The sequence below is a fragment of the Ptychodera flava genome, chromosome 8 (assembly GCF_041260155.1).
Source record: "Ptychodera flava strain L36383 chromosome 8, AS_Pfla_20210202, whole genome shotgun sequence".
Taxonomy (NCBI): Eukaryota; Metazoa; Hemichordata; class Enteropneusta; family Ptychoderidae; genus Ptychodera; species Ptychodera flava.
Window position 1 is genome coordinate 41,231,282 of NC_091935.1, and position 21,175 is coordinate 41,252,456.

Here is a 21,175-nt window from a genome sequence, read left to right on the forward strand (position 1 = left end):
CAATGTAATGAAACAGCACAGCTGTTTCTTTTTGCTTTGATACAGTCTATGTCTGTGGTACAGTGTGATACAGTCTATATGTCTGTGGTACAGTGTGATACAGTCTGTGTCTGTGGTACAGTGTGATACAGTCTATGTCTGCGGTACAGTGTGATACAGTCTGTGTCTGCGGTACAGTGTGATACAGTCTATGTCTGTGGTACAGTGTGATACCACAGTTTTGTGGAGGGACTATGGTGATACAGTCTGTGTCTGTGGTACAGTGATACAGTCTATGTCTGTGGTACAGTGTGATACAGTCTATGTCTGTGGTACAGTGTGATACAGTCTATGTCTGTGGTACAGTGTGATACAGTCTATGTCTGTGGTACAGTGTGATACAGTCTGTGTCTGCGGTACAGTGTGATACAGTCTATGTCTGTGGTACAGTGTGATACAGTCTATGTCTGTGGTACAGTGTGATACAGTCTATGTCTGCGGTACAGTGTGATACAGTCTATGTCTGTGGTACAGTGTGATACAGTCTGTGTCTGTGGTACAGTGTGATACAGTCTATGTCTGCGGTACAGTGTGATACAGTCTGTGTCTGTGGTACAGTGATACAGTCTATGTTTGTGGTACTGTACTACAGTGTGATACAGCCTGTGTCTGTGGTCCAAGTTATTCTCTTCCTCCAAGCTGTTCAAGCTATCTCCTGAGAGTCATGACAATGTGTCTTATAAACAATCCAATTAACCAGGTTATTGAAGTCTGCCATTTTCAGAACTAATTGCCTGTGTTGCTCTCATCTAACTGTCTAATTAATCAATAAATAATGGCAGTGATAAAAACAATCTCTCTCGCACTCTCTCTCTCTCTCTCTCTCTCTCTCTCTCAATGTAACTTAAATAATTAAGCTTGGTCAGCTTATGTTTAGGCATGCATGTTATGATGTTTATAAGCTTTTTTTACAATTGTAGCCAGGAAGTAGTAAACCATGGAAATTTCTTTGCTCATCTTTTGAAAAAGTATTACAAGGTTTGTTGCCGTAATCTGCTAACATGACAACCTCAACAGAATGCAAACAAATGTTAATACAATTATTATGCGATAGAATCAAGAGATAGACAAAGGAAATCATTGAATTCATCCTTTCAACATGACAATGAGATCCATAATCTATGTGTTCTACTGTTTGAGGTCAGATGATGGACAGCATATAAGAGAACCATACGTGGCATGTGATGTCAATTAATGTTTTTAAAAATTACAGAAAAGTGCTACATTCATAAATACTGGGTATGGGTGCAGGAGGAATTCAAGTGGAGATTGGAAAGTTCTTGGTTAGTGGAGGGGAATATGAATGGTTTGCGCATGGTATAGGGCTGGGATCTAAAAATATTTGGTTCCCTATATTCATATTCCATGGTTTGGTAGGTAATTCGATAAAAATTACTAAAATAATAAGTTGTGTCATCCAATGGCTCTAATTTTAAAAAAATCTGGAATCATTTTAGAGCATTTCATAAACTTTATTTTGAAACAATCATAGTACAAATGCCATTGAATTTTCATGGGAAAACAGCAAGTATACCTTATAACAGGGGACAGAAGCTGCAACTGTTGATAAATTTTTTCAATATTTCTAAGTAATTTATAAACTACATTTTCTTCCTATCTCATGTTGAAACACAATATTCAACTTGTCAACAAAGCCCGTATATGTATATACTGTTGTTAATGACTGGATAACAGTCTGGACTGAAATTCATTTGTCAAATTCACAGTACATCAATGCTGTGTTAGCAAGCTGAATGTACTGGACAGTTCAACACAATAGGATGTAAAACAAGAGTAGAGGTGAAAGAAAGAGCAAAAATGGAAAATTACTGGAAAAAAGAGTCCAAATTAGTTCAATGTTGTTGGCTGAATAAATGTTTAGCCATGATAATTTGAAGATTGCATTGAGATTCCTGCAGCACACCTGCCCTATCCATTATTTATAAATGCAGCCTATCCTGTGTCCAATCTTTCTAGCAAACATTTGTAAATTTAGATCTTGATGCAAATCAACTTTATTGAAGCAGGATTTAAAATTTGTACAGTCAATTTCTAGTATTCTTGTGATCACAAACTGACGTACACTATACTAGTACTAATCAATATTGGTTTTGAATTTCTTGTAGTGTTCATCAAAACTAAACTGTATAAAATGTATTTTGTAGAAGTTGATGCTGTACCTTTGGGCATGTTAACATAGATTTGTCACAAATTTTTTCTAAAACAGTCAGTAGCATGAAGTATAATATGCTTATGATCACCTTAGCTTGTTTGAAAATTGTTTAAATAAATAGCGGATAACATGACAGCAGAAATGGATGCATGATGGGATACATAGAGGCAGGGAGTGCTAAGGCAGAATGATGCATCATAGGACACATAGAGCCAGGGAGAGCATTCTATGGCAGAATGATGCCTGATGGGATACATTGAGGCAGGGAGAGCAATCTATGGCACAATGATGCATGATTGGATACATGGAGGTAGGAGTGCAAGCTATGGCAGAATGGTGCATGATGGGATACATGGAGGTAGGAGTGCAAGCTATGGCAGAATGATGCATGATGGCACATGTGGCATACATAGAGGCAGGGAGAGCAATCTATGGCACAATGATGCATGATGGGATACATTGAGGCAGGGAGAGCAATCTATGGCACAATGATGCATGATGGGATACATGGAGGCAGGGAGAGCAATCTATGGCACAATGATGCATGATGGGATACATGGAGGCAGGGAGAGCAATTTTTTTTTTACAGAGTCCTATCTCATCTGTGCTGACAATCCTCAGTGCTGTCTCATCTGTGTTGACAATCCTCGGTCCTGTCTCATCTATGCTGACAATTAATCCTCAGTCCTGTCTCATCTATGCTGACAATTAATCCTCAGTCCTGTCTCATCTATGCTGACAATCCTCTGTCCTATCTTATCTATGCTGACAATCCTCAGTTCTGTTTTATCTATGCTGACAATCCCCATATCTGTCTCATCTATGCTGACAATCCTGAGTCCTATCTCATCTATGCTGACAGTCCTCAGTCCTGTCTCATCTATGCTGACAGTCCTTAGTCCTGTCTCATCTATGCTGACAATCCTGAGTCCTATCTCATCTATGCTGACAATCCTGAGTCCTATCTCGTCTATGCTGACAGTCCTCAGTCCTGTCTCATCTATGCTGACAGTCCTCAGTCCTGTCTCATCTATGCTGACAGTCCTTATGCTGACAATCCTCAGTCCTATCTCATCTATGCTGACAGTCCTCAGTCCTGTCTCATCTATGCTGACAGTCCTTATGCTGACAATCCTCAGTCCTATCTCATCTATGCTGACAGTCCTCAGTCCTGTCTCATCTATGCTGACAGTCCTTATGCTGACAATCCTCAGTCCTATCTCATCCATGCTGACAATCCTGAGTCCTATCTCATCTATGCTGACAATCCTCAGTCCTGTCTCATCTATGCTGACAATCCTCAGTCCTATCTCATCTATGCTGACAGTCCTCAGTCCTATCTCATCTATACTGACAGTCCTCAGTCCTATCTCATCTATACTGACAGTCCTCAGTCCTATCTCATCTATGCTGACAGTCCTCAGTCCTGTCTTATATATGCTGACAATCCTCAGTCCTTATCTCATCAATGCTGACAATCCTGAGTCCTGTCTCATCTATGCTGACAATCCCCATATCTGTCTCATCTATGCTGACAATCTTCAGTCCTGTCTTATCTTTGCTGACAATCCCCATATCTGTCTCATCTATGCTGACAATACATGTCTCATCTATGCTGACAATCCTGAGTCCTGTCTCATCTGTGGTGACAATCATCAATCACAGTACACAGTCTCCACTTTTCACACAAATTTGTATGTGTATCCATCTGTAGTGTTTTTCACAGACACATGTACAACAAATTTATAACAAAATCACTTCATTATGTTTGTAACACTCTGTGTTTGGATAAGAATAGTTATCTTTCGCTGATGGCCACTGTATCTAATGATCTCTTAACATCTAGATTATTTCTGTCCCACTAACGGATGTGTTATTCATACTTTCTTAGCATTTTATTATTGATATGTTAATGCATCACATCTTAGCTAGCGTCTACACGTTGGTTGAACATCCTTTGTTTGTAAATCCAATCTCTGTGGTAAATTACTCATCACTCCAACACATATGCTATCATGCCTCTTGTTAACATCTTTACATAAGGTCATGCTTGTAATGTTTGCAACATGAAACTCTATGTGTTCTCTCTACATCCCGTTTTTCAACAAATATGAGTGATCAAAACCTGACTGGCGCATTATTCTCAGACCTCAAGTTGGTAATCAGTGGCAATGACATATAGCAGATATATTTAGAGTCAATTAAAACTTATAGAAAGTTCACTTCAACGAAGTCTTATGCTGTCAATATCCCTTAAAAAACCTCAACTCTGTATTCAGTAGTTTTGTGTTCAAGTTCTGAAAGGGGTTGGTTAATAGGACATATTCAACATATCTTAAATATGAATAAATGGTTGACTATTTGTGAAATCTACCTCAACAGATTCGCATAGATATTCATATGGGGCAGTCAGAAGTATGTTAGCTTCAAATGAAAAGAAATTTTGCAAAGATTATCAAAGTTATTTGGTACTTACCAAAAAGAATGAGCATGCATTTTTGTTGCCATCTTTCTTTCTGTTAAGTCGTCTACATTTGGTCAAAATAGGATATTTTCAGCAGATAGATAAAATTTGCTTTATGTCGCTGTGCGCATTTACAAATTAATGTGAAATTTATGGATATTAGATGTAGTACTGATTCTTCGATCATATGGCTTGCGGATTAATATTTCCTTAAATTTAAATTCGTATGAATTTTCCAATGATTACTGAGGAAGTACAAAAACATATGGAAGACACATCATGAACTAGCAACCCGGAAGAAGATGGCGTTGTTTTCATAAATGAGGTAATCAATGTGAGACCAAATTTCAATCACAATGTCAGGTTCTATCAATTGTAAGTACAGTAGATATATCAAGTATGTGGTTAACTGCACGTTGCCATAGCGTTCATTTGATCTCAAAGAAACTTAAGTAGTTACGTATCTACCTCCTACTAGTTTATCCTCTCTAAGGTTACTGATATACTCATCGAAAGAAGCATCTTGCACTTCTTCGCTTTTGATTGTCTATAAATGACATCTTTATACTAGAAACAATCGAATTGTTCTGCAAATAATCTAAGACGATAGCTATCTTTACCAAAAGAGACGCAAAGTAGCCTGGTCTACTAGTAGCAGCGCGTGTAGTCAGTCACACACGGTGGAAATCACCTCTATAACTGTAAGCCCCCGAAAATCACGTCCTGGACAAGAAGCTAGGAAGAAAAATCATTTCTGATTGTAGCAGTTCAGAATCACATCGGGCAAAGTATCCACTCCACAATGTTACGTGCAGAGAAAACGAACAAAAGGGTGAACTCAGCAGTTAACGTTTAAACAAAATTTATTACGAAAATAAAACTAATTGCTAAGTCAGGGATAGAGTACAAGCTTTAAAAGTGTACAGACTACTTATCTCAGCTGGGACGGCAAAGCTCCAGTCTCAGAGTTGTAACAGTCAGTCGGATGAATGAACAGTCCTTTGGCTTGCAGGCTTGAAGCTGCACAAGTCCACAGTATAAATCCAGCGTTGACAGTGAAGGTCTTGAAAAGTCTTGAGAATGACTACTGCTGGAGTTTAGTAACACACAAGAGACACGATCCCAAAAGTCTGACTGGAAGCTGTGCACGTCCCTTTTATAAAGGCATATAAGAACAATCTAGAACTTTTATTGACATGCTAATTACTGTTCTAAAATTATCTCCCTTACACAACTAATCAACTTTCCAGAACATTCCAAACATGACTAATTGAATTCAAGGTTGTGAGGTCATCAAGGGCAGTGACCTTGAGAATGTTCTAGACTAATTGAACTCAGGTCATGATGAGTGTGGGGGGAATGACCTACATAACAGTATCCACTCCACAAGATTATATTATCCTTTCGATTGATATCACCATTATGCATTCGATGTCTCATGAATCCCAAACACACAGTGCAATCGCCACGAAATCGTCTCAGAGGTGATTCCCATGATTGCAATCAAACACAAAACATGGTTTCATAAAACAGGATATTGGATGTGTATAAAGATCTGCCGATTTGTCAGTGCTTGCAGGCGATCCATTTGCTTTTTACATCACGTTGTGTTGGTGGTCCTTTACACTGCCAAGTAGACACGTATCCTTATCGATTGAAAAAAAACTAACATGCAAATTTAACTCAGCGGACCGAATATGTCATCTTCTTGGAAACATTGCTAGTCAAGCTTCAAGTCTGTGGTTCTGATTTGAAACTACCAAGTCGTGTCTTAAAGAACGAATTATACGGAGTAAAGTTTACAGGATTTGCCGAATGACAGGTTTGCATAATACCCACATCAGTGGTATTCCTATCATCACATCTGAGATCATTTTTGATATTACAGTTAGCCATATTTTGCGTTGTACACTCTGATGCGTTGTCAAGACTAGCCGAAGCACCACTGTTCATCCACACATGTACATCCTCACCATTACTGGTATTACTTCGACATCTAAATCGATTATGGGTATCGGTACTACTTTCACTTGAGTTAGAGTTGCTCTTTATAATGCTTCCGTGATTTTCCTCGAATTCAGCTAGTTTTTGAAGCAGCTGTTCTTTTTCTTTCAACGCCTTTGCCAACTGTTCTCTCATATCCCGCAGATCGATTTCAAAGTTTTTTATTCGCATATTTATATTAGCATCTACCTCCCGTAGCTGATAGTTGATTTTCTCATCTATGTCCGTTTGAACAGCAATGTTCACACGTTTTAATCCTAGCAATGGTCGCTTTTTCACAGTTCCATGATGGGATCGGTTGTTCAAGAGTGGTTTCGTTTCTTGTCTGTCGTGTCTTGTTGTCAGATACTTTGAAATATCATAAGCCACGTCACCACTGTCTCTTCTGTTTCGATGTTCACAAAGCCTGAAGAAATGTTGTCAAAACAGTAATGAGAGTCAAATACACTTGACATGCATTGTACAGGGATAATAAACACATGAAGTTATGAATAACCTATGAACATATAGGGCAATTTATATGTTAGATAATATTGTTTCAATTGATAATACAATTGTTTGGGATACAAGTTTACGTTCCATGCTGTCAATTTTGAACTATTCAGGCTTCTGTTAATTTTCATGTGATGGTTGAGCATTATGAATTTATATATTTATTATGAATTATTATACTTCATTATGAATTATTATACTTCATTATGAATTATTATATTTCTGAGAAGGGTCTGAAGTAAATTAAAAGGGAAATTCTCGCTCTTCAACGGGTTTCTCATAGAAATGCTTTTCTTTTTCTCTTTATTTCGAAATTTTGGCGGAATTTAGTCCACAAATGAAAATGTTTCTCAGAAACCAGAATACAGTTATATGGTGATATTTTATTCGCTTTCTGTTATTAATGACATAATGTAGCTATCAACCCAGTTTCAAACCTTAGCCCGTATAAGCTTGTCTGCTTTATCTTACCAGCACTGTCTTACAAAATGCAAGTTTTCAATATTTGCCGTTGTCGTAGGCACCAAATAGTAGAAAAGAAGTTTATGGCCAATAATAATCTAGATCACGGTAGCAATTTTTCCAGGCGAAAATATTTCTTGCTCTTTTGTTTCTCGCACTCTTTTCTTTTACTTTATCATCTCTTTATGAATTAATTATTTTTTCTCCTATAAAAACTCGCGCGTTGCCACATCTTTCTGGTCGCCATGAGTCCCGGGTTTATATGCCGTTTGTTTTCCCAGTTGAGCAGTTGAGATCCGACTTCGGTGTGATTTATCTACGTACCGATGCCGGAAAGGTAACCAAGTACTGTGGATGTTAGTCTGGATTTATTGTGTTTTGTTAGGCATTCAAGGACATGCTGAATACGCCGAATTGAGTCACGTAGAAGGGCTAGAAGTTTTCGTGCGTTGATTATTCTCTATGAACTGTTCGTTGCAGCTGTGTCTCGGGGTAATACGTTATTTGTGAATACTCAAACTAGGGTTAAAGCGAACAAAACCTAGTATGGTCGATCTCTCTTACCAGACCGCGAACTTTCCTATTTTATTTATTCAGTAACCATGCATGTCACGCTCAGTTTTCCATTTGAAGGTATCGTAAATAGTCAATTATCCATTTTATCGTTACCTCGACTTCACTAATTAAAATATAACTAGATGACGATGTTCTTTATTGGATGGTCATTGTTACAATCTGTCTGACGTGTCTACTCTACATAACACGATGTTCTTTATTGGATGGTCATTGTTACAATCTTTCGGACGCGTCTACTCCACATAACACGCATGTCAGCTAAATTTCTGTCAAACCTTGTATACGTTGCGGTTAACGCTTTCGGCTAGTACGGCCTGCCTTTCCGTCATACCATATTGCCGTAAACCCATATTGTCCTTTTGACATTCATGCAGGAAATCATTAAAATGCTATCTAATTGCCAGATGGTGTTCGAAATTTTAACATCCTTTTTGTAAGACAAAATAATGATAACTGTAACATTAATACCTGGAACCAATATTTTTCAATGGAATCTGCTGTCCCCGTGCTGAATATGTATTGTCTTGTATCAGATTCTGTACATTCACAGCTCTGTGCAATCTCTGAAAGAAATGTTAGATCATATCAAGGATAGGCCCAGTACAACGCCACTTTAAAGCCAAAATGCTCATTGTTCCAATTGTCAATAACGAAGAAGTGCATATTGTTCGGTGGTATTCTTAAAATCTGTATTCTAGTCCAGACTTGAATTTATTTGTAAGTTTACAGGTGCTTATTTTACACAATGTATTGTCTTGATAGATCTAAACTACACAGTGCATTGTCTTGATAGGTCTAAACTACACAGTGCATTGTCTTGATAGATCTAAACTACACAGTGCATTGTCTTGATAGGTCTAGTCCAGACTTGAATTTATTTGTAAGTTTACAAGTGCTTATTTTACACAATGTATTGTCTTGATAGGGCTAAACTACACAGTGCATTGTCTTGATAGGTCTAAACAACACAGTGCATTGTCTTGATAGATCTAAACTACACAGTGCATTCTCTTGATAGGTCTAGTCCAGACTTGAATTTATTTGTAAGTTTACAAGTGCTTATTTTACACAATGTATTGTCTTGATAGGGCTAAACTACACAGTGCATTGTCTTGATAGGTCTAAACTACACAGTGCATTGTCTTGATAGGTCTAAACTACACAGTGCATTGTCTTGATAGGTCTAAACTACACAGTGCATTGTCTTGATAGGTCTAAACTGCACAGTACATTGTCTTGATAGGTCTAAACTACACAGTGCATTGTCTTGATAGGGCTAAACTACACAGTGCATTGTCTTGATAGGTCTAAACTACATAATGCATTCTCTTGATATGTCTAAACTACACAGTGCATTGTCTTGATAGGGCTAAACTACACAATGCATTGTCTTGATAGGTCTAAACAACACAGTGCATTGTCTTGATAGGGCTAAACTACGTTTGGAAGAAGACAGAGAAAATGTCTTTGTTTTATAGAACAAAATAAGAAGAATACATGAAAACCTATCAGCTATTGTTACTTTTACTGTCTAAATTGATCACAATTTACATTCATACATTCATAATTTGTCATAAAATACACACAATTGCAAACAATCTTTGGTTTCATATCGAACATTCGCCTCCACATTTTAAAATGTGATCCAAGATGTCTGAGAGAAAGTCGTGATTACCTGTGTAAGTGGGAGCCAATTCAATTTCCTTACATCTTTCCTCCATTTAGGTACCAATATCCTTTCCACAAACCATTCCAGAAACAAGGTAAAAGTGGCTATGACTATACCGGTAGACAGCAGTATAAAAACGCCGATAAAGTGGCTCAAGTCTAGGGTTATTTCCTGTAAGTTAATAATTGTGATATTTGTTGCATCTCAAGAAACATTTAATCAAAATTGTCCTTGGTAAAAACAAGCTCTGGCTGATAGGTATTTCATCTGTGAGTCTACCATCTGACATATATTTTACGATAGTGACAAGTTTGAGTTGAGTAGTGTTGCACTGAGAGCAGATGATGATTGAGTTAGATTTCTACAACATTTCATTATAACCGTAACTAATCAATTGTCTAGGGGTTATCGTGTTTCGTCCTAGTGACGCAACACAATTAAATTATGCCTTCTTGAATTAGCTCCACTTTTACATCGTCATTTGCATGAAAACATTTTCAACTCTTCTATATTATGAAATTTCCAAATAATTCGTCATTCAAAATTGAGATGCAAACAAAATCTAGTGTATGAACATTTTATGCAAAGGACGATTAGAGTATAAAGGTATCGTTAGAGCGCTGAGTAATTTATCTGGGCATATACGATCAGTGCAGAACTACTCCGCCGATGCATGACTGCTGGCGATGGTTCTCTTATTCATTGTAAGAGGGATAATTGCTGACATTATCATCAACACTATTTTCTGTTACCGAATCTTCTCTGGAAAACACGGAATGTATCGAAATTATTCAGATGCCCCTTACCCCAGTTAAACCTTTACTTTGTTTTGAACAGCCAGCCGTGTTGTACCATTGGCGATGAAGCTGTTCCAGGAAGCCAGAGCTGAAATACTTGTAAATATGTAGCGACACTTCCGATGTTAAATCTGAATTTTTCTGGAGACCGATACCATAGCCTTCACTGGCAAACCGTTTACCTACGAGTTGTAATTCACATTTGGGATCTGAAGAGATTGTATAGTCCAATACAGCTGAATCCCATATAAACGCATCCAGCTGTCGATTTCTGCAATTAACACACAAAAATGATTAAACAGTAAATACTTGGTAAAACAATAGACAGTATTATATAGCGGAAATCTGCTCTATTCTCTGTGGTAAAACATGGATAGAAAATACACTTCTTTATTGTTTTCTGTTGCTAGCACTGAGTGTTCGAAATTACAAATTGTGCAAATGCAAATCCGCAAACAAAAAGCTAGCAAAACACACAATATATGATCAAAAGAAAAGTTCACATTCGTCCAACTGTTTACTAGCCCCGAGCTCAATTTCGTTTTTCTGTTCGAAAAAAGAAAGCCACGATACAGCATTTGGAAATCCATGTGATGTAAGTTAAATGATAAACTAGTTCAAGGGTAAATTAGCCGAAAAATATCGTTGATGTAATGCGTAGTACACTCCATTCCGCGTTTATGTCATTATTATTTATTGAATTTGTTGGATGATCGATGAGACATTTTGCCTAGAATGGTTGTGACAGATTTATGGATTTAGGAAATTGAACGCTTCAATCAAAATTCATGTTTTAAATGGGATTGCCAAACAGTGAGGCGTTCGTTTTCCCAGACACTCCACTGATATACATTTTTACAGTAGTGTTATTTCTTCAACACATTCTGTGCTCCTAAAACTCTCAGACTTCTAAAATTGTTTCACTCATTTCTGCAAGACAAACCGGCAATCATAAAATAATTCAATTCTGTACCTCCTGTCTTATTTTTCTTTCAACGTATATTATGCTTCATACCGATGCTATATAATGATGCACACAACATTTCTTTGGTACAGCTGTACATACAATTAAAGAAATGAGTCTTTATGTACACTCTCACTAATGGACAGAAAAATTAAGTACCTTAGTTGCCGACGCATTTGTGTAATTTGAAGAAAGGAAACAATACTGCTATTCAAAATTGTTCAAAAAATGTCTTTAACTTAAATATAGAATGTTCGATACTGTCCAGACTATTCTGAAAAGAAGGACCGAAATATTTAGTTTTATTTTCTTAAACTAGATGGACCTTGTCATCTAAGGTGTCATGCAAACCTTATGTAACTTGCCTACATTACCTTTCGAAACAATAAACTCGTCAAAGTTGTGATTTTTGCCCCTTTTATTTTGTCCAATCTGAGCTGAATTGAAGCCATCGGATTTTTTTAATTCTTGGAAACTGATACACACAACTAACTTAAAAAACACAAAAAATGCCACTCACTTTAGTTTGACAACTCCATCAGAAGTGTTGTGTACAGCATACTTTTGTATTTTCTGGGCTAACTCGGGATAACTTCGCCAAAGAAATGATTCGGGACTGCTACTTTTCACAGTGGCTGTGCGAAATCCTTTGGAACTATGTTGTAACTGTTTAAAAAGCAAATTAATGAGATCAACGGTAGTGTTATTGAAGAATCATATTACTAATAGTTTAAAATGGTAACGATTTTGTTAACTGGCCATATGAGCTATCTGGCTAATTTGATCTCAGATATGATTGGAAACTGTTTTTTTTCTACAAATGAATTGTTTTACCTGAAAATGTGAAATGTGACAAACAAGCGTACGATTGAAATGAGTCACACTAATCTCGCCCTATCCTTAGTCAGCTTGAACATTCTGTATACTAAGAACATTCGTCTCTGTACTTCAGGAAACGTAGAATCCGTTTCCGAAAATTGGTTTGATATGCGGATTAGGAATTCCTTACATGGCGCGGGTAAATGTTCTTCAATTGTACCACATCTTTGTGTAATTAATCATCTAGCGAGCGCAAGCGTTAATTTGCTAAAGATTCACAAGACACAGCTTGTTGCTATCCAAAGTAATATCCTCAAGTTACCATAGTAACTCGTAGCAATCGTGAGGAAAGATTATGTAAAACTTAGAAGTCACTGTAAAAACTACGGGTCAAAATTTACTTTATCGAAAGTCTACTCTCTGAATATGCTCCTTCTAAGGATTTATATGGCTTTACCTTTACAATCATAAAAATAACTTCCTAAAAGCGTATGTTAAAGAAAGCTTACAAACTATTGCTTACCTTTGGGTCGTTTATTCCAGTTATTTCATTTGGAAGTTTTTCAATAACCATAAAGGCGGCTAAATTGGCAGTGTAGCTGGCAATGAACACCAGAGAGAATATTGCCCATAGATTAATAAGAAATCGACTAGCCCAGCATTTCGGTGACTTAGTGGGTACAGTGTGTGAAAACAAAATAGACCAACATAGCGTCAAGGCAGATGGGAAACTAAACACTCTGAGTCGATTTCTACCATTTGGTGTCAAACCATAGGGACTGTGCCATTCATAGATAGTTGCAAAAAATGCAGTTGCATGTAGGGTAATGAATATACCGAGCCACATGGTCCATTCTAAAGGTTCCATGAATGAACCCATTGAAGCTTTGCCTTTTCGACGAGCTACTACGATACTCAAACTTGTGTCGTAGAAAGGCGCCGAAAAATCAATGACTTGACTTCTGGCCGAGTTAATACTGAAGGATGCAACAGCCATGTCAGCTGCTTGGTTGATCAGATCACCCACCATACCATCCCAAGATGATTCGTGTTCCTTGGATCCAAAACTCCCATCGGCTACGATATATAAATCATAATCAAAATTCATATCACGGGCCAATGATTCAAGTATATCATATGCCATCCCTGAACAACAATATGCATGGTATGACGTCATAGAGTTCTCGCCATGCGTTGAATTGGTGTATTTCCCGTAATTTCTCCAATGTTCGAATGCCGTGATGACGTCATGTCTTGTTGTTTTTCGCTCGGCCTTACTTAATTTAAGACAAAGGCCGCCACTATAGCACTCTTTACGTTCAGCCAGGTCACTTTTGAACATAAACGGTTCTTCAATTATTGTAACTACAATGAGTTTCCTTCTGTCGTCATGGATACCTGGCATGATCTCTGTCTGTCCAGGCCATAAGATGGAATTAATTTTGAGTTCTTTCTTTGACCAAGTACCGACATTTATCCAAATCTTTCGATTGTCCCCATTCATTCTTAAGTTCAAAATATCATATTTAGCGGCGTTTAAGTCTCCGTTTTCGTTGAAAGATACTTCACGGTCATTTTTAACCAGTTTGACTTGCTTTAAATATCTGAAATAAAATAAAAAGATGAAAATTCTAATTTTCTGTACACAACAACATTTAATGGCTTTATAGATTTGCGACAGATGAATTGGACTTTATTCTTCTACTTCCAATTTCCAATCATTGCGACACAGCAAAGACAATACTGCATACAAATCGACTTACCTATAGAGTAATTCACCTTGCTTTCGCCTTTCCCTACGAGGATTCCAGCAATTTTGAGGCATTTCAAATATATTTGGTGTTTTACTTGCCATTTGCTGCACAGCCTTGCCAATGATATGCACAGTGTCTTTGATATTTTGAGTCATTCTACTGCTAGCTGAGCTATTGATGCCTATTAACCCCATTGGAAAGCTTCGCAAAGAATCTTGATCGATAGCCAGCAAGGTTTCAGTGACAATCCAGGCATATCCAGCTTCCAGCATTCCTAAGTAATTAGCTTCTTCAAATATTTTTATGGCATCATTCATGGACACTTGCAAAATAATCACGTTTGCATTTAATTTCCCAAGAGTAGAAAGGTATGAAGATATGTTTGTTGTAAAACCTTGTGGTATTTCGATCGATGCTCCAATCTGCCATTCTTCATTATTCATAGTAATCTCAATGAGTTCTTGTAAAAATGACAGACTGTCCGAGTCGTCGTTATGAATTATAGAAAACTTGTTCCAGTTGTTTCTTTTCAAAATATCAAGTATTGGATGGCTTTGCATCGCTAATGGTGGATCCATCCGTAGGTACATGGGATGAATTTCCTGTAAGTAAATCACATTAAACTTTCATTAGCGACAATACAACCATTCACTTCGCCTCTAGACCATTTAACAGAACGTTGATAAATTTCTGCCAATATCAATGTCAATGTCTTATCTCTTTAGTATTTTATATCAATCGTTTCCTTGTCAAACTTCCGCTTGAATGAACTATCAGTTAAAATGAAAGGGGGTACTGTACGTATCCCGTAATTATTCGCTAGAAAGACAATTATCACTTAGGGCAAATGGTAATCTTGTCGCAAATATTAAGTATATTTACACAGTTGGGAAATATTGTTTTGAAATTATGTGAAAAAACATGCATTAGCTCTGCTAATTACAATGTGAAGAATGCAAAATCATGGCGATCTGTTGTTATACTGTTATATGATAAAAACCAAGGACCTTGGTCTGTGTTAGATTTCCAAAGTAGACACGCGTTATGTGTTAATAAGATGTCAAATGTCATTCTTTGCGTTCATTTCATCTGCCCTGATTCATAAGGCAATCGAGTCTTTAGTAATAAAGTTGATATAAAATCGAATGGTTGTAAACATATTCATTTGACCACAATTATTTTGTTCACTAGCACGTCCATCTCCAAGTATATTCACTCGACAAGACAAAAGTATTAAATGAGATGATTTGGCGTGATTGCACTCAAATTAAAATGTAGCGTCACCAAAAGCTTGCATGGCAATTAACAATGCTGCGTCTTTGAAGTTGTGGACATGACACCGCTGTTTGCAAACTTAGTGTTTGCTGTCAGAAAATAGAGCCAGCAAACCCTTTCGTATATGTGTGTTTGTATGTGAATTCTGAGCTACTAGTATTTCGGCTCCAAAGTCGACACATTCAGTAACATATTGAAAACAGAGATTTGCGAGACATATTCGGGGACATATTGTTTAAAATAACCGGTGAAAATCAAACGCACAGCATGAAATTTTCAATGCGAAACTTTGCACTTCTAGATCATGAAATTTAATCTATATTGAGACGTAACAATTACTATAGGTTTCTTTATCGTTGTGTCGCTCAGTTTTGTGTCTCTATGTGTCTGTCACTCTTTGTGTCGATGATTTCTCTGATGTGCATCTAGGGATGTAATCCAAATGTCGACGGACACTGAAGTTCACACAGCACGTGCTAACTATCATATCTTTTTGTTGCAAACATAGGGTCTGTTGGGCAAAGTGATAGTACAGATTGGTTGGCATAATACGTTTACTGTGACCATGGTGCAAGAGTTGAACATGACCTGCAACACGTCACGTCCAAGCAAGCAATAATTTGTTTGGTACAAAATATCAGAGACAAAATAGAGAAACTGTTTTTCTATTTGTCTGTGAAAATATTTACAACGAGAGGTGTATCTGTAGAACAAGGCTAAGAGCAAAGAAATTGGGTGTAGACGACGTCAATCCTTACATATGATTCATATCCGGGTATGACCTTAGGTATATATTGAACCCAAAATGGCCACGCCATAGCAACCAACTCAATATGCCTTGAAGTCTTTATTTAAGGAAAGACAGACAGTTTCTCTACTGTCTATGATTTAAGCAAGGCTTTCGTGATTTAAATAGATTTTCAATCTAGTTACAACACTTTACTTCGCCTTTCAGTGACAAATACAAGTCGGACTTCAGCAACACACCCAATGTAGCTACGTAGTTACCTAGGTAACATAGGTAACGAAAAGCGTTTTGTCCAAATAGTTCGTAGTCTGACCGAAAAAGCAAACAATGTGTTGAAATAAATAACCCTTTATGTCTGTTATACGCTCCTGTTTTATCGGAAGGTTTAGACGAAATTTCATCAGAAACCAGAAATGACAACAAAATTCGATAGTTTTATACCTTGCTGCAAGACAATACATATGTCGTTATTTCACATCGACCCTGAAAACTCTCCTGTGATGTCTTGTATGATAGATTTGCATTTGTACAATCCGTACAAAATATCCTTAATGTTACTTGATGGTTACAATTCAGTACGAACATGCATTCTGTGTCTCGTTGACTTTGTCAAAGGTTTTTCAGCAATACCACCGTCAATTTGTATGTTACATGTTGCTTTTGTGTACATCACCAGATTTATTTACGTTTACAGTGGACGAAAACAAAATGGCAACTGTGTGGAGGGACTGTGGTGGAGGCAGCCATTTTTGACATATATATATATATTGATTTTGAGGATTCATGCCAGTATCGACCGCAGGTGTTCTATCCGAAATCTTTCATCGATTCTGCTCACGGAGACATTGGGAGACGTCATGTCATTTAATAAGGAGGACCGATGAGAACATCTGTAAAATTCCAAGGATAATTGTTACATTCCACGAAGGAATTATTTATAGTGCAATGGCATGTTAGACACTGGACTTCTTATATCACCAATGTAGTATGTGATAGATTACCTTGGTTTAAGAAAGTTCATGTCCAACAGGATAGTTGTAGATTACGATTTACACTGAAAGTTTGACTATTTCGTATGTTTGCGGTCACATCAATTTGGTAAAAATGTGTTGATACACATGTCTGTGGACTCTTTCTAATACTTCGAAACATCCACTGGCAATTTTATCTCTTTTTAATTAAACCGTCAATATATTGGATAAAATCCAGAACATATAATTTACCAATCTACTGCATATCATGTAACACTAAGTTTGGTCACGTAATTCACAATACTAGTACCATATGTTATGTGTTTGACACAGAGATAGAGAACTGCCATGGGTTGTGCAGTATCAACCAATTACACCGATGTGCGTGTGGAAATGCAAGAAAGCGTCGATGTAACACTGTCATCTTCTTGAAATTTTCACCAAAATATCAGTTAAGGCCCGGCAGCCAATTGAAAAACAAAATTGCGAAAATTGGTGTCACTGCGCCAGCTTTAAAGCTAGAACAGCAAGATTATTCTTTTCTGTGCAAATGAAGCTGCGAAAAGATGTTGACTCAGCGGTTTTTATTGGTGCTTTTGATAAATATGCCATGGTGCATTGCTTGGTCAGTTACTGATTTGCTTTTTCGTATATCAAAAAATTATTTATGTGGAAAAATTTAAAAAAACGTGGTAAAATGAAATCACAGTGCTTGTTACTTGTTTAAGGGAGGAAGTTTGCCATAAATCAATAGGAACTGCATAGAATCAAATGGGTGTGATGTATTTCTAATCAAATGGGTGTGATGTATTCTATGCGATTTTCAAAATGTAATATGGGAACATCAAGTTTTCTCATCATATCATCATATTATTTGTCTACTCACAGCTACCTACTAATATGCCATTATAGAGAAAATGACAATATTTTTTCTTTTGCCAAATAATTCCATTAACTCTTGTATAAACACTTGTAATCGTTCTTTTAGGAAAGAAAAGTGCTCGATGCAAAGGTACAGAGCAATAAAACAGAACATTACTTCATGTACACAGTAAAATGTCCGTAACTCAAGTTTCATGCATCGCTGCCTACATCATAATCGCTGACTACATCATTGATGCGTGAAACTCACTTTACTGTATTTCTGAAGTAATTTTATAACACGTACATACATACAGACAGACGGACAGAAAGATAGACAGACAGACAGACAGACAGATAGTACCTACGTACATAAGTATGTAGGTACACGCATACGTAGATATGTATGTGTTGCTCCATGTACATTCTGTAGAAAGATTGGCCTTGTAATTTGTCTGCTGAAATTTGAAAAAAACCGATAGAGCCCTTGCTTCGAGAATTTCCCGCTACCGCAAAATTTACATTCTAACTCTAAAAGAAATTGCTGTGTGCCATTCCGACTGCGTCATCTGTAGACGGCATTTATTTCTTGTTTGAATCTTTAACAACTGAAGGTCATAAAGTTAGTTTCAATGTCAGAGGTGACTGCTTTTCAGTGACTAACTTTTATTTTCTTTATAAGTGACGTTGAATAAGTAATGGCTCTCAAAGGTGCCATTTGGTTTGTATGTTCACTCCGTTTGTTCAATTTAACTGATGCCAAATGGCTGGCATGTGCGTCAGTTCGACATTGACTGGCAACTTGTGATGTCCAGTATTAAACTGATGAGGACCAGCTGCTATTATCAGAGACATATTAGATGTGCTGGAATTTCAAGTCCCTTCGGCCATCGTAAGAGGAAACTGTCAACATAACATAGTGCCACAAGGATATAAATATCGAATTGCAATTTATGATCACATCTATATAAATGGTCTTTTTCATTTCGCTGTCTACTATAGTTTTTCTTTCGTAAGCTTGTTAGTATTCGTCAATGACTAGTTCCTTATTAGTATGCATATCATGCACGGACTGCATTATTTGATACAAATGTGTCTCTGGAGAATGTTCACAAAGTCCATAAGCTTGAGTTGATGTGCGGTCATTGCACATGTAGCAGTGCATGAACTACTGTCAAAAAGCTATTAAGGAACTATGGGAACATCCAGCTCAGGAAGACTTCAAATGAAGAAAGCTTCCGGGGTGTCAAATTGACAGGCAGTTGTCTGAATGCAATCACCAACTATAAACATCAATTGCTGGTATGTGACCTGACATACGATAATCTAAGTGGTTTGCAAGCTACAGCTAAAACCTATCTTAATGTACTCTTTCAGTATGTACCAATCCATTTCCAAGATCCACTATAGCAGCCACCTATGTCAATTGCCAACTCATCTATTTTACACATTCTCATTTCATTTAAAGAGACAAAAGACTTTAATTTGACTCAAAGTAATAACAAATTAAAACCATGTGAATTAAAGTAGATAAGCGTAATTCAAAGGGAAATTATATACATAGAAAAGCACTATGATACACGTTTCCATCAGTCGAAAACGTGATTGTATTATCATCGAAACCAAATTGGAAAAATGTCATCCCTGCTTTGAAGAGAGCCCCCTTCTTTATCACCCGCACATATACATAAATGTATAACTGTGTAGTGAGGAGAACTGTCCAAATGTGAGCATAAACCACTTTTTTTATCTTACTCACCCTATCCGTGATTTCTCAAATGTAAACAACTTTCTATCACCCTACCAGTGATTCTCCATCCCTAACAACCGTCTATCACCCTACCAGTGATTTCTCCATCCCTAACAACCGTCTACCACATCACCAGTGATTTCTCTATCCCTAACAACCGTCTATCACCTTACCAGTGATTTATCCATCCCTAACAACCGTCTATCACCTTACCAGTGATTTCTCCATCCCTAACAACCGTCTACCACATCACCAGTAATTTCTCCATCCCTAACAACCGTCTATCACCTTACCAGTGATTTCTCCATCCCTAACAACCGTCTATCACCTTACAAGTGATTTATCCATCCCTAACAACCGTCTATCACCTTACCAGTGATTTATCCATCCCTAACAACCTTCTATCACCTTACCAGTGATTTCTCCATCCATAACAACCTTCTATCACCTTACCAGTGATTTCTCCATCCCTAACAACCGTCTATCACCTTACCAGTGATTTCTCCATCCCTAACAACCGTCTATCACCTTACCAGTGATTTCTCCATCCCTAACAACCGTCTATCACCTTACCAGTGATTTCTCCATCCCTAACAACCGTCTATCACCCTACCAGTAATTTCTCCATCCCTAACAACCGTCTATCACCCTACCAGTGAGTTCTCTCTCCCTAACAACCGTCTATCACCTTACCAGTGATTTCTCCATCCCTATCAACCGTCTATCACCTTACCAGTAATTTCTCCATCCCTAACAACCGTCTACCATATCACCAGTGATTTCTCCATCCCTAACAAACGTCTATCACCCTATCTGTGATTTCTCCAATGACAACAACCTGCCTACATTATTAAATATTGTGAAATATGCTTCCAACTGGTAAATGCAGTGTTATGTTCCTCCTTAGTACGTGTTTCCTATGCATTTGTAAATTCTGTCTTAGACCTTAGTAAAACCATATTCCTGCTTTTTATATAGATATCATCCAAGACTATTGCTTTGCGTCAGGCCTCATGCAATGCCCTGCTCATTTTTCCCCACAAAATTAACTTTGCATCAATCAAATCATTTTTTTATTCAAGAAGTGAATAGAAATATCGTTGTAAAGTTATTAAATTTCTCACTGTCGAGTTGACTTCAATACTCATTTCACAGATAACGCAACATCTACATGGCTATTATGTGCCATCAATATGATTTTAATAGACTTTACATACTGGTAATTATTATTTTGACTGTGTGAGTGTAAACCAGTATGTCGCTGGTGATCACTTCAACCATACAATCCATATACTACTTTCTTCAGGCAGTGAAGTATACGTGGATATTAAAACATTTTGACAAAGGACTGAATCGG

At 37.3% G+C, this 21,175-nt stretch overlaps 1 protein-coding gene across 1 annotated transcript in view; it reads right to left on the reverse strand.

The window, feature by feature from the left end:
* Positions 1-5,835: 5,835 nt before the first annotated feature.
* Positions 5,836-21,175, reverse strand: part of LOC139139371 (glutamate receptor ionotropic, NMDA 3A-like) — a 60,799-nt gene continuing 45,459 nt past the window's right edge. Inside the window, exons 2-8 of the mRNA XM_070708271.1 lie at positions 14,223-14,815; positions 12,983-14,063; positions 12,161-12,306; positions 10,686-10,947; positions 9,886-10,050; positions 8,679-8,773; positions 5,836-7,086 (exon numbers count right to left, since the gene is read on the reverse strand). Coding sequence (XP_070564372.1) covers positions 6,408-7,086; positions 8,679-8,773; positions 9,886-10,050; positions 10,686-10,947; positions 12,161-12,306; positions 12,983-14,063; positions 14,223-14,815 — 3,021 coding nt within the window. The 3' untranslated portion in view covers positions 5,836-6,407. The remainder of the gene's footprint in view (positions 7,087-8,678; positions 8,774-9,885; positions 10,051-10,685; positions 10,948-12,160; positions 12,307-12,982; positions 14,064-14,222; positions 14,816-21,175) is intronic.